The sequence below is a fragment of the Molossus molossus genome, unplaced genomic scaffold, assembly GCF_014108415.1.
Source record: "Molossus molossus isolate mMolMol1 unplaced genomic scaffold, mMolMol1.p scaffold_m16_p_21, whole genome shotgun sequence".
Classification (NCBI taxonomy): domain Eukaryota; kingdom Metazoa; phylum Chordata; class Mammalia; order Chiroptera; family Molossidae; genus Molossus; species Molossus molossus.
The window spans coordinates 15,034,538-15,051,049 of NW_023425357.1; the positions used below are offsets into that span (position 1 = coordinate 15,034,538).

The window sequence follows — 16,512 nt, forward strand, 5'->3', positions numbered from 1 at the left end:
TAAATTGGACGTCATAAGTATTGTGTATATTCATGAGGCCGAGAAAACATCACCATAAGTGTTTGCAGAATATTTTATCTTCCCAAATGGAAATCCTTTACCGGAAGCAATCACTCCCCCATTCCTCCCTTCCCCAGCCCTTGGCAACCTGTAGTCTGCTGTCTGTGTTCCTTTCTCTATTCTGGATGTTTTATATAAGAGGAATTTTACCACAGTTGCCTTTTTTTGTGGCTGCTCACATATTTCAAGAAGGGGCTCATTAATTTGTTTTGTTTTGTTTTTTATTTATTTAAACTAGCATTTTTGTTATTTGAAAGGAAAATCCTGGATGAATTGACAATTAGATACAAAGAAAGAAGCCCTTCTAGTTAGTATGTGCACAGTCTGAGGGTAAAGACCACTGTGATGTGTGACCCCAGAGCCAGGAGCCAGCCAGTCAGCAAATGACTGGCTAGTACTGTGCTCAAAACAAAAACAAGAAAAATGGAGAAAGATAGAAAGACAAACCACAACTGGAATGCATTCCTTACAACCCAAGGCCAGGGAAAGGTTTAATATCCCTATGATGCAGAAAACTCTCCAAAGTCAGTGTTTTAAAAAGAGACAACAAGCAAGCATATGCACTTCCAGTGAGAAGCAGTGCACACACCAGTATGTCTCAGAGGTGCCTGACCTCTCTGACGGGAACACACACACTGTAAACACTGTGAAGAGAGTATTGTCGCCATCAGACTGGCATGTTTCTAGACAAGTGGGTGGCCAGTTCTGGGAACAAAGTGAAAATGCAGAGGCCCCAGTAGATATCCTGGAGAGAATTGAGAAAGGCCTCTTCTCTGGGAGAACAGTGTGCAGGAGCTGTCAAAATTCCACCGGTGCTCACCTTCGCTTGGCCGTGCTCATCCTAGGAGGTTACCACACAGAAATTCTTGTACAATATTTCAAAGATGTATGTTTGAGATTTATCCATCAGAGCACCAGTGAAAAATAGCCAGGAATTGGGGGCAAAAAAAACACCTTAATGTCCATGGAGAGGAGTTGGCTCTATCAATCCTGGTCCACATGGAAGAATGAAGCTGCGCACTGCTAAAGTGGGTGCAGGAATCTCAACATGCCAACAGATGAAGACTTCAGGGGTCCTCTTAAGTATGACATCTGGACCATTCATCTACATTCAGAAACCACCATTTTTTTTTTATCCTCACCCCAGGACTTTTTTTCATTTTTTTGTTCAGATAGAGTGGGAAGGGGAGAGAGGATGAGAGAGAGAAACATCAACGTGAAAGTGACACATCAAGTGGTTGCCACCTGCACGACCCAATCAGGACCTGGGACAAACTGCAACCGAGGTACATGCCCTTAGCGGGAACCGAACCCGGGTCTCTCTGGACCACAGGCTGACGCTCTAACCGCTGAGCCAAACTGGCCAGGGCCAAAAACCCACCTTTTATACCATATACATATGATTTCAACAAGTAGACAAACATGTGTAAATGAGTGTATTTGACAGAGACAGAGAGAATAAGAGGTGGAGACTGGAGATACACCCGAAACTACTCATGGTGCCACCTCTGGGGATGGTACTAGCCAAATCTCTTTTAGGTGACGGTGATATTTTTATAAGGTGCAGGTTATACTACAAAGCCATTATAATCAAAATAGCCTGGTACTGGCACAAGAACAGGCATATAGATCAATGGAATAGAAAAGAGAACCCAGAAATCAACCTAAGACATTATGTTCAATATTTGACATAGGAGAGAAGAGCATACAATGGAGTAAAGACAGTCCCGTCAATAAATGGTGTTGGGCCCTGGCCAGTTTGGCTCAGCAGTTAGAGCATTGGCCTGCGGTCCGGAGAGACCCGGGTTCGGTTCCCGCTAAGGGCATGTACCTCGGTTGCAGTTTGTCCCCGGCCCTGGTTGGTTGTGCGGGTGGCAGCCACTCGATGTGTCCCTTTCACATCGATATTTCTCTCTCTCTCTCTCTCCCTCCCACTCTATCTGTACAAAAAATGGAAAAATGTCCTCGGGTGAGGATTAAAAAATAAATAAATAAAATAAAAATAAATGGTGTTGGGAAAACTGGACAGGTACATGCAAAATTTGAAATTAGACCACCAATTTAACACCATACACAAGAATAAACTCAAAATGGATAAAAGACTTAAATGTAAGTCATGTAACCATAAAAATCCTATAAGAAAATGTAGGCAGCCCTGGCCGGTTTGGCTCAGCGGTTAGAGCATCAGCCTGAGGTCCAGAGAGACCCGGGTTTGGTTCCCGCTAAGGGCGTGTACCTCAGTTGCAGTTTGTCCCCAGCCCTGGTTGGTTGTGCGTGTGGCAGCCACTCAATGTGTCCCTTTCACGTCAATGTTTCTCTCTCTTCCTCTCTCTCTCTCCCACGCTATGTGAACAAAAAATGGAAAAATGTCCTCGGGTGAGGATAAAAAAGAAAAAATGTAGGCAGCAAAATCTCAGACATTACACGAAGCAGAATTTTCACTGATACATCACCTAGGGCAAGAGAAAGGATAAAATTAATAAATGGGACTTCATCAAACTAAAAAGCTTCTGCCCAGCAAAATAAACCACCATCAAAATGAAAAGGGAACCCACTATATGGGAAAATATTTATCTACAACACATCAGACAAGGGATTTAATTTTCAAATATATAAAGTACTCATACAACTCAACAAAAGGAAGACAATTCAGTTAAAAAATGGGCAGAGCCCTGGCTGGTTTGGCTCGGCAGTTACAGCATCGGCCTGCAGACCAAAGAGTCACAGGTTTGATTACCAAAGTCACATACCTGGGTGGCAGATTTGATTCCCAGCCCCTGTTGGTGCCCTGCAGGAGGCAACCAGTCTATGTGTCTCTCTCACATTGAGTTTCTCTCCCCCTTTCTCCCTTCCTGCCTCCTACTCTATCTAAAAGTCAATGGAAGAAAAAGAAATATCCTTAGGTAAGGATGAAAAAGGAAGGGGGGAAGGCCCTGACCAGTTTGACACAGCAGTTAGAGTGTCAGCCTGCGGACCAGAGTTTGGTTCCCGCTAAGGGCAAGTACCTACCTCAGTTGCAGTTTGTCTCTGGCCCCGGTTAGGGTTGTATAGGTGGCAACCAGTCGATGTGTCTCTCACGTCGATGTTTCTCTCTCCCTCCCTCTCTCCCTCCCACTCTATTTGAAAATAAATACAAAAAACGTCCTCAGGTGAGGATAAAAAAAAGGGCAGAGGACCTGAACGGACACATCTTCAAAAAGGACAAATGGCCAAGAAACATGAAAAAATGCTCAATGTCACTAATCACCAGTTTTTAAATTAAAACAACTATGAAGTATCAATCACCTCACACCTGCCAGAATGGCTACTATCAACAAATCATCAAACAAGTATTGTTGAGGATGTGGAGAAAAGGGAACCCTAGTACAATGCTGGTGGGAATACAGTGACTGGTGCAGCCACTATGGAAAACAATATAGTGTTTCATTAAAAATTGAAATGCCATTTGACCCAGTGATCCCACTTCTAGAAATATATCCTAAGATGCCTGAAACACCAATCAGAAAAAAATACCACCTATGTTCATAGCGGTGCTATTTACAATAGCTAAAATCTGGGAACAGCCCAAGTGTCCATCAGTAGATGAGTGGATAAAAACGGTGTGGTACATTTACACAATGGAATACCATGCAGCTATAAGAAAGATCTCTACCCAAGTGAAACAAGCCAGTCATAGAAACACAAGTATCACATGGTCTCACTTATTTGTGGAATATAATGAACAAAATAAGCTGACGAACAAAACAGATCGAGAGACATGGAGGTAGAGAACAGACTGACAAACCTCAGAGGAAAGGGGATTTGGGGAGAAGGAAGAAATAAACCAAAGAACTTATATGCAATTATGCATAAACAAAGGACACAGACAACAGTGCAGTGAAGGTGGGGGCAGGTAGGAGCAGGCAGGAGGGTGTCAGTGTGTGTGGGGGATAGTTGTAATACTTTCAATAATATAGATTTAAATTTCTTTAAATTCTTGCAGCACACCAAGTGTGCCTCTTGCAGAACACAGGTTGAAAATCGCTGCTTTAATCCAGTAACTCCCAAGTTTGTTTCTCAACATTTTAGATCTTTTAACTCCACAAAATAGACATTGTCATTGTTTGATATTCACTATTCCTTTAGTTAAAACATTTATATAAAAAGCTCTTTTGCATAAGTATTTAACCTTTGGTATGTTTTAGTCTGGTCACCAGTATTTTCTTGTTTTGCTATGAATATTTTTTACAAGATTCCTGATACAGCATTACCAGGAATTCCCTGGCTCCATATATGAATGAACTCTACCCAGCTAACACAAACTGGCCCTAAAGTTGATTCCTCCAACCAGCATATATCTTATAAATCTTGACTGACAATTTAGGTGTTCAATACTCAAGTCGCTTATATCCACATTCTGTCAATTAGGATAGAGTAAGATAGATGTACTTAAAAGGTCCAGATCATCTGCCTTCTGAGACTCTGAGTAAAATGATTCTGTATCAGATTCAACCTTCTTCTATAGGACAACACAACCAGTCTTTCTGGGAAGGGGCGCGGGGCCCGGGCCATGGCCCATAAATACACATTAAGGTATTTCCTGGCTTTGTTTTCAGTCACACAATTTATTCTGCTGACCCCAAAGCTGCACAAACATAAAAGCAGAGTTCAGCACTAAGTGAAGCATAAGAGATTAAGGAGATGCCCAGCTGGTATGGCTCAGTGGGTGAGCATTGACTCATACACCAAGAGGTCACTGGTTCAATTCCCAGTCAGGGTATATGCCTGGGTTGTGGGCCAGTCCCCAGTAGGGAATGTGCAGGAGGCAACCAATCAGTTTCTCTCTCATTGGTGTTTCTCTCTAAAAAAAAAAATTAAAAAAAAAAACATTTAAAAAATTATATTGATCCTGTCCTGTCTCAGAGGGTGTCAGCAGGCAGATCATGAGCCATTGGCTCCTCCGGGTCAGGCTGTAGAACCCTCACCAAAGGACAGGCACACCAGGCACTATGGGACAGTGTCGGTCAGCCATTACCGAGGATGACCAGGAGTTCAGTGATGTGGAGAGGGCCACTGAGACCCTCAAGAACTTCCACCAGTACTCAGTGGTGGAAGGTGGGAAGGAGATGCTGACCCCCTCCGAACTACAGTATCTGGTGACCCAGCAGCTGCCTCACCTTTATGACAAGCAACTGTGGGCTTGAAGAGAGAATCGCCAATCTGGGCAGCTGTAACAACTCTAAACTGGAGTTCAGGAGTTTCTGGGAATTGAAGAAGCAATCAAGAGCGTGAAGCTGGAGAGCTGTCTGGGGGGGCTGAGAACCTTCCCCTGGGATTCTTGGGGGATATTGGGCAAAGGGGGCCTTAGAGACTATGGGCCTGGAAAGAAAACTGCTCTCTTTACCATCACCTTACTGCCCCCCAGCCCACACCTGTCTCACCTCTGCAGGGTTCCAGTGGCTCATTAATGGCACTTACCTTACAGGGATGAGGGGTGGGTATCCCTGCACTTTCATCCTCGATAGCTCCAAGGAGCTAATGGGTCCAGGAATGCCCATCAGAGGGAGGTTCAGGGGGCAGGCTGAGGTCAGGGATGTATGTGGAGGGGTAGCAGTGGTGTAAGGGCCACACCGTTTGGTACTGGATGCAGGGCAGAGAGGAGCTGGACTACGGGAATGATTTGAAAGGGGCTGGGAATAGGGCTGGGTATTTGGTATTGAAAATGGTCTCTAAGAACCTACCCTTCCTATTCTCTTCCCCAACCAAACAAGCTGTCTGTCCAATGTTATACCTTCCTGCCTCCAGCTCCCTCCCAGCCTCCTCCCAAGACTGCCTTTGGGCTAGGGCAGGGGAAGAGAGCAAGGTGGGGGACAGGGTAAGGAGGGTGTGACCTTGGGAGTGAGAGAACCAGCTGGGTGCTTGGGCATTTAAAGAATGACTAATAAAAAAAAAGGGAAAAAGTGAAAAAGAAAATTTTAAGGAGAAAAAAAGTTTAGGGCCTGGTCAGTGTGGTTCAGTGGTTAAGTGTCAACCCATGCACCAAGAGGTCACCAATTTGATTCCTGTTCAGGGCACATACCCAGATTGTGGGCCCAATCCCCAGTGGGAGGCATGCAGGAGACGGACAGTTGATGTTTATATCTCCCTCTCCCTCCATCTCTCTAAAAATCAATAAAGAAAAAATAAAATAGTTTAGGGAAACCTATCTTTTGACTAAAATCTGTTTTCCTGTGGGTGATTAAATGCAGGTAAGTTTTAATGATGGTGCACTTTCTTAGATTTGGTATATAACATCCTTTTTAAAAGGACTAAGTTTCATTTAGATTACTAAATTTATAATTCATGGTCATTCCCCCAAAAAGGCTAACAAAAAAATACATAATAATGCTGTGGTACTTAACAAATTTAAAAGCTTTTTTTAAAGCAGCTTTTGAAATAAACCTCAAATGTTGTGTTGATGTTCACCATTATTCACGAAAACCTTTAATACCATTTTTATCAAGTTACACTGCAAATATGGACCAAAGAAAAACCATCCGCAGGAAGGATTGGTTTACACAATAGAATTCTGTTCAGGGTCTGAACCAGTTTTCTCATACCCACCCCCATCCTCTACATCTCTGTAAAAGAAACAAACAGTAACTTGGTGGGAAAATTCCCTTCACAATGCATATGTATGTGAAATCATCACATCAAACACTTTAAATATCTTACAATTTTATTTGTCAATTACATCTCAATAAAGCTGGGGGAGGTCCAAGTACTGGGAAGAATAAAATAGTTTGCAGTTTATAACCAAGATCCAGATGTTAGCATTTAACTCAAACTGTGAAAGTTGTGGACAGTTGAATGGTTTTATTTTTAAAATAATACAACCAGAAACTTATTTTTAATGCATATACTATTCCCATGAAAATTTACAGACAGGACATTTGACATTCCAGAAAATTTATCTAAAAAGACAAGTTATATGAAGTCTGTGTGTGTATCCTTATTTAACTAAAAATTCTCAAAATTTTCTAAGCTTAAATGTTGCAAAATGTTAGAAATATGTAGAGCAACCATTAAGTACACACTGACATGTAAAAATAAATTAAACAGATTTGGATTATGCTATCATTTTTAAATTTTAATAAAATAGATAATTTCATACTACATAGAGAACAAGTTCATCCACTCATTGATAAAATTTTAGAAATATTTTCTATAAAAAGTTTAGCATTTGATTAGGAATAAATCCATTGGAACATGACTTCTATAGCTAGTGTTCCCATCCTCACCCCCATCCTTATTAAATGAGAAAATTTAAAAATACAGAAAAGTACAAAAAAATAAGACAAGATATCCATTTACCACAATCCAGAACTATCCAGTACTTTGATATATATATATTTACTTGCAGTCTCTCTCGTTTTCAAGAGAAATGTTTACATATAAAAAGTGAAGTCCCCTTTAACGAATCCCCACTCCATCCCTCCCACACTCATCCCCTTCCCGTCCAACTCTTTACAGGCAATTACTATCAAGAGTTGGTCTGTATCATTCCAATCCATTTCAAAAACCTTTTTAAAACATACATTCCTATATGTATCTGTTATCAATATACAGTACTAAATTTTGTGATGAAAGTTTTAATTCAAATCTACAAAAATGTCACGGTATTAGTTGTGTCATTCCGCGACTTCATTTTTCCTCAACATTTGTGATACCTTTCTCTGTAATACTTGTAGATCTTATTTGTTACAGATACATGGTATTCCCATCACAAGTACTTTCTACTTTATTCCTGATGGGCATTTGTTTTCAATTTATGGCCACTACAAGTCATGCCACAGTCAATAATATATTTCCTAAGCATACAAACTCAGAGTAGAAATGCCAGATATTTTTCAATTCATTATAAGGAATGTTTCCCTACTCCCAAGGTCATAACCATTTTAGTATATAGCTTTTTCATATTCCTGTTTTTAATCCTTGTAGATCTTACCTTTGTGCATAGTTCATGGTCTTTTTTTCCCCCTCGGAGAACAAATTATCTCCAAATCACTTTTTAAACAGTCCCATTCTCTTCCCACCGTCTGACGCCATTTCTATCCTACTCTAAATTCTAATAAATGCATAGGTATTTCCAGAATGTCTTCTGTTCTGCTAAAACAATACCACAAAGTTATTTTCCTTTCCAATACTTAACAACTTATTTTTCTTATTACACTGGTGAAGATCTCCAGATCTAGGCAGACAGGATGATAACAAGCATGTTTCCTATTCCGAATTTTAGTGGAAATGCGCCTACAGTTTCAGCATTATATTTGCTGTAGGTTTTTGTTGGGCACAGGATTTTTATAACGTCTTTCTCTCCAGTATGAATCATATTCTCTGGTGTCCCACAAGTTTTTAGTTTTTGTTAACCTCACTTGTGACGCTTTCCTTCAGAATGATAACTTCTGATGTGCTTGTTATGAGGAATAAATTCCTCATGAATGCTTTCCAATTTTCAAGATATTTACAAGGTTTTTAATGAGTATGAATTTTCTGGTGTCTAATGTGGTGTGACTTCTGGCTGAAAGCTTTTCCACATTCACTACATTGATAAGGCTTCTTACCTGTGTGTATTCTCAAATGCAAAGCAAGGGTTGAGAACTGAGAGAAGGCTTTCCCACATTCATTACATCCATAGGGCTTCTCACCTGTATGGCTTCTCGCATGCACAGTAAGAGATGAGCTTTGAGAGAAGGCTTTCCCACATACATTACATTCATAAGGCTTATCACCTGAATGAATTCTCACATGTACAATAAGTGATGTTCGTTGAGAGAAGGCTTTTCCACATTCGTTACATTCATAGGGTTTCTCTCCAGTGTGAATGTTTTGATGTTTTATGAGGTACTTCTTCTGGCCAAAAGCTGTTCCACATTCACTGCATTTAAAGGGTTTCTCTCCTATATGAATTTTCTCATGCTCAGTAAGGTTTGATTTCCCACTGAAGGTTTTCCCACACTCCTTACACACAAAGGGCTTCTCTCCTGTGTGAGTTCTCTGGTGTCTGATGAGGTTTGACTTCTGAATGAAAGCTTTCCCACAATCCTTACACTGAAAAGGTTTTTCTCCGGTGTGAATTTTCTGATGGGTAAGGAGGTTTTCCTTCTGGCTGAAGGATTTTCCACATTCATTACATTCAAAAAGCTTCTCTCCAGTATGGGTGTTCTGATGTTTAATGACATACTGCTTTTGGCTGAAGGCTTTTCCACATTCATTACATTCAAAAGGTTTCTCTCTATTATGAAAATGCTCGTGTTCAGTGAGATTTGATTTGTGGCTGAAGACTTTCCCACATACCTTACAGGCAAAGGGGTTTTCCCCACTACAAATTCTCTGCTGACTGAGGTGTGACATCTGAATGGAAGCTTTCCCACATTCACAAGTTTTCTCTCCAGTATGAATTTTTTGAGGAATGAGGATTTACTTTTACCTGAAAGTATTTCCACATTTCTTACATTAGTAGGACTTCTCTGTGTGTGACCTATCAAATGTAAAGTAAAGGATAGGTGTGAGAAAACTTTATCATTCTGAGCTTATAGCTCTCTCTCCAAGTATAAATATTCCAATACTCAGTGAACTTTGTTAATTCATTGGTTTCTCTTCAGTATGAATTCTCTTCTGCTCAATGAAATGTCATCTAGCTAAAGGCTTTTCAATATTCCTTAGAAACACAGGGCTTATATCCAGCCTCACTTCTACATTTCACAAGGTGTGACACATGAAGTGAAAATTTTCCCACATTCAATAACTTCATAGAGTATGAATCTAGTATGAATGTTCTGGTATCTGATAGGGTTCAAACTTTTTTAACTGAAGGCATTTCCACTCTGATTTACACTTAAAGAGGGTTATTACCATAAGGACTTAGCTGTGGCAGGATTTCCAAATCAATAAAATTGATGATTCATTCCTACACAATGTCCCTCATGATTAAGTCTAAATTGTTTTTGAAACTCTTTATAGGTGTTGAAAAGAATTTGCCTTAAAAGATATAAGGTCTGAGATCAGAAGAAGTATTTATCCAACTTTCTTATATTCACTGCTTTTTTCCTCAGTTTGTACTTTACTGAAGATGGATGCAACTGGCTTCCCAAATTTTGTTGCGTCTTTATCTGCTCATCATCTTCTCAGGCTTCTTCTAAAATGGAGAACAATCATCATTTAAAGGTGTTAATGTATAAAGTGCTTAGTACTGTGGATGGCATAAAATTTCAGATGCTTTTTGAGATTAATTCTGCTAGCCTATTTCACAGTATGAAAGAGAAGCTTCATGACCAATGTCTCCAACTAAATTTTGAGAAGTTAAACTTTGTAAAGGATATCTGGGTAGAAAAGTAACATTCTTCAGTACACAAAGCTTAGATCACTCTTGAAAAATAACCTTTCTCATTTTATAATTCAGCAATAAATGTAACAAACACTGAGGAATTAATAAATAGCATAAAAAGATGACCACATAAAATTGAGAAAGTCTACCTGTGATGCCTAAGAAAGGGAAAGGAATAACCGATAATTGCTTCCTCCCTAAACTCCATTAAATGATAAAAAGGAAAATGGCCCAGACTCACACACAAAAAAGAGGGATATGATATTATAATAGGAGACATCAGTATACACAGACATTAACACATTTTTTGATAACATAATGCAAATGAAAGATTTGCAACACACAGAAGATCTGAGGAAGTTCAAGTAACATAAAGAGACTGCAAAAGAGGATAGCAAGGTCAAGCAAGCCAATTTGTGCCACAAAATATCAACAAGAGTCAGAAAATGGAGGGAAATCAAGTACCTCAAAACAAGAAATAAAGGATGGTGACCAAAAAAAAAAAAAATTAGTATAGCCCTGGCCAGTTTTGCTCAATGGTTAGAGCATGGCCCACGGACCGGAGAGTCCTGGGTTCGGTTCCCGCTAAGGGCATGTACCTTGGTTGCGGTTTGTCCCCGGCCCCAGTTGGGGTTGTGTGGGCGGCAGCTGGTCAATGTGTCTCTCTCACATTGATGTTTCTCTCTCTCTACCTTCCGCTCTATCTGAAGATAAATGCAAAAAATGTCCTCGCGTGAGGATAAAAAACAAAATTAGTATAAGGTGCAGTTGGACCTCTACTCTCCCAGTGATGAGGACAAAGGACCATTCCTTTATATGAAATGGAAGTTATACTTTGCAGAAATTTAATCAGAGAAGCTCCAGACTCAGGGAACACCCAGCAAGATATGTTACAGAAAAGGTAATATACTGAAATCAATATACTGAAATCAATGTGACACCTTCTGCACCATGCTGGAGCTCACACACATAAAATGTTGGCAATCAGGTACAAACACACCTGTGAGCAGAATATAAAAGGATCTTTCTCTGGAAAAAATGAAAGAGTTACAAAAACCCGCAGTAGCATGCCCCTTCAAGATAATACTTGTTGCTTGTATTCATTTCTTTTGCCATAACAAAGGACCTGTCTACACCTAACTTCTTGAGTAAAAGCAGTATAATCTTTCTGCAAGGAGGAGACCTTGGGGCATTTTTCTTTTCATTCACTAAAGCCTATCAGAGAACAAGAACCACCCAAAGAGAAAAGAGTTTAGTGAATCATTCCTAAATATGATTGTGCAACCAACAACCCACACACACTCGGCTAATCCCATTAACATGAAATATCAACATCAAGAGAAAAAAAAACTCTCAAGGAAATAAAAGGAAAAGCAAACAACCACACACCCCTAAAACCAATCACGGACAGTATGAGAAAATATTTATCAGTGAAACAAACAGAATTTTGTAAGCAAGAAACAGAAAGGAAAAGTTCCCTTAGAAATTAGACTGCAGAGAGCAGGGGAAGCTGAAGTAGACTGTATTACTACTCATCAATAACAGGGTCTTCTTTTAAAAAAAAAAAAAGTTTTTATTGATTTTTCAGAGAAAGAGGAAGTGGGGCAGAGAGAGAAACATCAATGTGAGAGAAATACATTGATCAGCTGCCTCCTGTATGTCCCTTACTGGGGATCGAGCCTGCAACCTAGGTATGTGCCCTGACGGGGAATCGAATCCATGGGACTGATGCTCAATCCACTGATCCACACTGGCCAGCCTAACAGGGTCTTCTTAATGCAGAAAAATTACATTGTTTCACCTAGCAAACTCAGGCATGGCTAGGTGCTTTGTTTGGTCATAGAAATATAAGCACAAGTGACAAGTATTATTTCTTGGCAGAAGCTTTCAGAAGACAAATTCAGAGGATTAAACCAAGGTAATACATATAAAAGCTGAGTAAATTTCTATAGTGGTGATGAAAAGCTGTTAAGAGATATGCTGGCCAGTATGGCTCAGTGGTTGAGCATCAACCCATACAAGGAGGTCAGCAGTTCGATTCCCTGTTGGAGCACATACCCAGGTTGTGGGTCAAATCCCCAGTGGGGGGTGTCCAGGAGGCAGCCAATTGACGTTCGAATCTCTCCCTCCCTCTCCTTTCCTCTCTCTCTAAAAATCAATAAAGAGCCCTGGCTGGTTTCACTCAGCAGTTAAAGCGTCAGCCCGTGGATTCAGTTCCCGCTAAAGGCAACGTACCTTGGTTGCAGTTTGCCCCTCCCCTGGTTGGGGTCATGTGGGTGGCAACCAGTCGATGTATCTCTCTCACATCAATGCCCCCCCCCACTCTATCTAAAGATAAATACAATAACGTCCTTGGGTGAGAATAAAAAATAAAAACAAAAATCAATAAAGAAAAAAATAAAAGATAAGTGCTATCAGGTCAGAATACAGCCAGCTTAGTCCTGACCTAGTAGCTCAGTTGGTTGGAACATTGTCCTGATACGCCACAGTTGTGGGTTTGATCCTTGGTCGGGGCACATAGAGGAATCAACTAATGAGGGTAAAGATGAATGGAGCAACAAATAGATATTTATCTCTCTCTCAAATCAATAAATTTAAAAAAATAAAGAATACAGCCAGCCTAGATTGAAGAAAGAGGACAAAAACTCTAGGAGTAGTATCTTGAAAGGAAAAAATAGATATTTCCCAATGTTCAACAATGTAGAAAGTAGTACTGAGAGAGCTTTTAACTATTCTGAGGCAAGTTCAAGAGAGTCTGTGCTAAATACAGAAAACCAAGCAATAAGTATGGTAAAAATCAGTTCTGTGAAAAGCAAATATTATATATAAATAATTATATACATATACTTCTGTTGGCAATTTTTTTTTTTTTAATCCTCACCCGAGGATATTTTTCCTTTTATTTTCTGACAGAGTGGGAGGGAGAGACAGAGAGAGAAACATGGATGTGAGAGAGACACATCGACTGGTTGCCTCCCACACTACCTGACCAGGGCCGGGTAATGAACTACAACCGAGGCACGTGCCCTTAACTGGAATCGAACCCACAACTCTTTGGTCCATGAGCCGATGCTCTAACCACTGAGAAAAACCAGCCAGGGCTTGGGCAAATAATTTAAGTTGTAAGTTAAACTAGCTACTTTTTCATGGGCACCATTTATTTGCTTTAAACAAATTAACAAATCACTGCCTTAAAAACTATGATTATTCAGAATTGGGTACGCTTTGTTAGGTACTACCTTCAGAATAAACAAAAGACAATCCTTTAAAGAAAAAGAAAAATACACTATATGTTGCCAATGATAAAATTTGAGTTTTCAAGAAAAAATTAGAATTTTGGAAAATCGGTATCTTCCACAAGATTGATAGCTTCCAAATACTTAAAAGGCTTTTCTAATGAGACTGGTGGTGATGTTAACAAAATACAATGTTTTGATGTTACATAATGAGATATGTCTACATTTAAAAGATCTACATAACTCAACTGACTAATGCATGATGTTACAAAGTTATGTATGGGTAAGAGATCCATTCAAAGTTTAAGACAGACCATGTTTAAGACATGGATTTCCTGTAAAAGAATGAATCAATTTGATAATATTTCAAATTCCACATTGAGGCTGATCTTGAAAATAAAAATGACCAATTGTCAAGTGTTGGAGTACCAAAAAATACCACAATTACCTGTACAAGCTATTTTAAAATACTTCTCCCTTGCACTGGCTGGTTTGGCTCAGCAGTTAGAGCATTGGCCTGCAGTCCAGAAAGACCTGGGTTCGGTTCCCGCTAGGGGCACGTACCTCGGTTGCAGTTTGTCCCCGGCCCTGGTTGGGTCGTGCGGGTGGCAGCCACTCGATGTGTCCCTTCACGTCGATGTTTCTCACTCTCTCTCCCTTCCTCTCTCTCCCTCCCATTCTATCTGTACAAAAAACAAAAAAACAAAACAGCCCTGGCCGGTTTTGCTCATTGGTTAGAGCGTCGGCCTGCGGTCCCGAGACCCGGGTTTGGTTCCCGCTGGGGGCATGTACCTCGGTTGCAGTTTGTCCCCGGCCCTGGTTGGTTGTGTGGGTGGCAGCCACTCGATGTGTCCCTTTCACATCGATGTTTCTCTCTCTCTTCCTCTCTCCCCTCTCACTCTACCTGAACAAAAAATAGAAAAATGTCCTCAGGTGAGGATAAAAAAAAAAAAGAAATACAATATAATTGGCCCTGGTCTGGTAGCTCAGTTGTTTGGAAGGTTGCCCTGATATGCCAAGGTTGCAGGTTCCAGCTCCGGTCAGGGCACATAAAAAAATCCATCAATAAATGTATAAATAAGCGGAACAACAAACTGGTGTTTCTCTCCCTCTCTTTCTTTCTCTGTCTCAAATCAATGAATAAATTAAAAAAATTTTTAAGAAGTAATATTTATATTTAATGGGATTATTTGTGGTATTTTAAAATAAGTTAATAAATGTTTCCAAGTTTCTCAATTTTACTTTTAAATAAGGTAAATTAATACTAAAATCCATATAAATCAAAGCTCTTTAGCGGGTCCTCATATTTTAAGAATGTAAAGATTAGCCTTGGCCAGGTGATTCTGTTGGTATGAGCATCATCCCATGCACCAAAAGGTTTTGGGTTCAATTCCCTGTCAGGGCACAAACCTAGGCTGCCATTTGATCCCTGGTCAGGAAGGGTCTGGGAGTCAACCGAGCGATGTTTCTTTCTCCCTCTCTCGCTCTCTCTCTGACTCAAAAAATCAGTAAGAATATATCCACACATGAGGATTAAAAAAAGAATAATAATAATAATAATAATAATAATAATAATAATGATGTAAAGATTACTACTAATGGATACAGGGTTTCCTTTAGTGGTAATAAAAATGTTTTGAAACTTAACGGCGATGGCTACACAACTTTGTGAATTTAATATACTAAAAACCACTGAACTGTATACCCTGAAAGGATAGACTGTGTGTTATGTGAATTATATCTCAATAAAGCTATAAAAAAAAAAAAAAAAAAAAAGTCCCCTGGAGAGTTTTGCTCAGCAGTTAGACCATCGGCCCACGGACTGAAGAGTGGCAGGTTCAACTCCAGTCAAGGGCACATACCTCAGTTGTGATTTGGTCCCTGGCCCTGGTTGGGGTCATGTGGGAGGCAACCAATTGATGTCTCTCTCGCATTGATGTTTCTCTCTCTCTCACTCTATCTGAAGATGAATGGAAAAATATCCTCAGGTGAGGATTAAAAAAAAAGTAAAGAGACCAAAAAGTTTGAGAACTGTTGCTCAAAACACTTCTCATTATTCATTCAACAAATACTTCTTTCTCTCCTTAATATGTGCCTGGCATAGTTCTAAGCTCTAAATAGTATTGAACAAGACTGACAAAATTCTCTGCCCTCATCAAGTTTATATTCTAGTGCAGCGGTTCTCAACCTGTGGGTCACGACCCCTTTGGGGGTCAAATGACCCTCTCACAGGGGTTGCCTAAGACATAACAGTAGCAAAATTACAGTTATGAAGTAACAACAAAAATAATTTTATGGTTGGGGCTCACCACAACATGAGGAACTGTATTAAAGGGCCATGGCATTAGGAAGGTTGAGAACCACTGTTCTAGTGGATAGAGATAAATAATAAACAAACAGAGGAGATGGATTTTTAAAAAGTTCTAACTATGGCCATGGCCGGTTTGGCTCAGCAGTTAGAGGCTCGGCCCACGGACCAAAGAGTCGCAGGTTCGATTCCGGTCAAGGGCACATACTTCAGTTGCAGTTTGGTCCCCAGCCCTGGTCAGGGTTATGTGGGAGGCAGCCAGTAGATGTGTGTCTATCACATCGATGTTTCTCTCTCTCTTTCTGTTTCCCTCCCTCCCATTCTATCTGAAGATAAAGGGAAAAAATATCCTCAGGTGAGAATTAAAAAAAAAAAAAAGTTCTTACTAGTATGAAAAAATTAGGGAAGGGGTAAAGAATTTCAATCTTAGATAAGAGTGACTGCTAAGAAGGCAAAATTCAAGACATGAAGGAAAAGAGGGTTCCTTATAGCTAAGAGCACTCTAAGCAGAAATTAAACCCTGAGGAAGTCTGCCAAACATTTTAAATACGTAATAAAAGAGT

General features: G+C 40.0%; 1 protein-coding gene and 1 pseudogene across 4 annotated transcripts in view; one reads left to right on the top strand and one right to left on the bottom strand.

The window, feature by feature from the left end:
* The first annotated feature begins 5,048 nt into the window (after positions 1–5,048).
* Positions 5,049–5,507, top strand: LOC118638954 (annotated as a pseudogene).
* Positions 5,508–6,739: 1,232 nt separating this feature from the next.
* The window catches only part of ZNF146 (zinc finger protein 146), a 29,658-nt gene continuing 19,885 nt past the window's right edge, over positions 6,740–16,512 (bottom strand). For all 4 annotated transcript variants that reach the window (XM_036274706.1, XM_036274703.1, XM_036274702.1 and 1 more), the window contains exon 3: positions 6,740–10,216. In XM_036274706.1, coding sequence (XP_036130599.1) covers positions 8,554–9,432 — 879 coding nt within the window. In that variant the 5' untranslated portion in view covers positions 9,433–10,216 and the 3' untranslated portion in view covers positions 6,740–8,553. The remainder of the gene's footprint in view (positions 10,217–16,512) is intronic.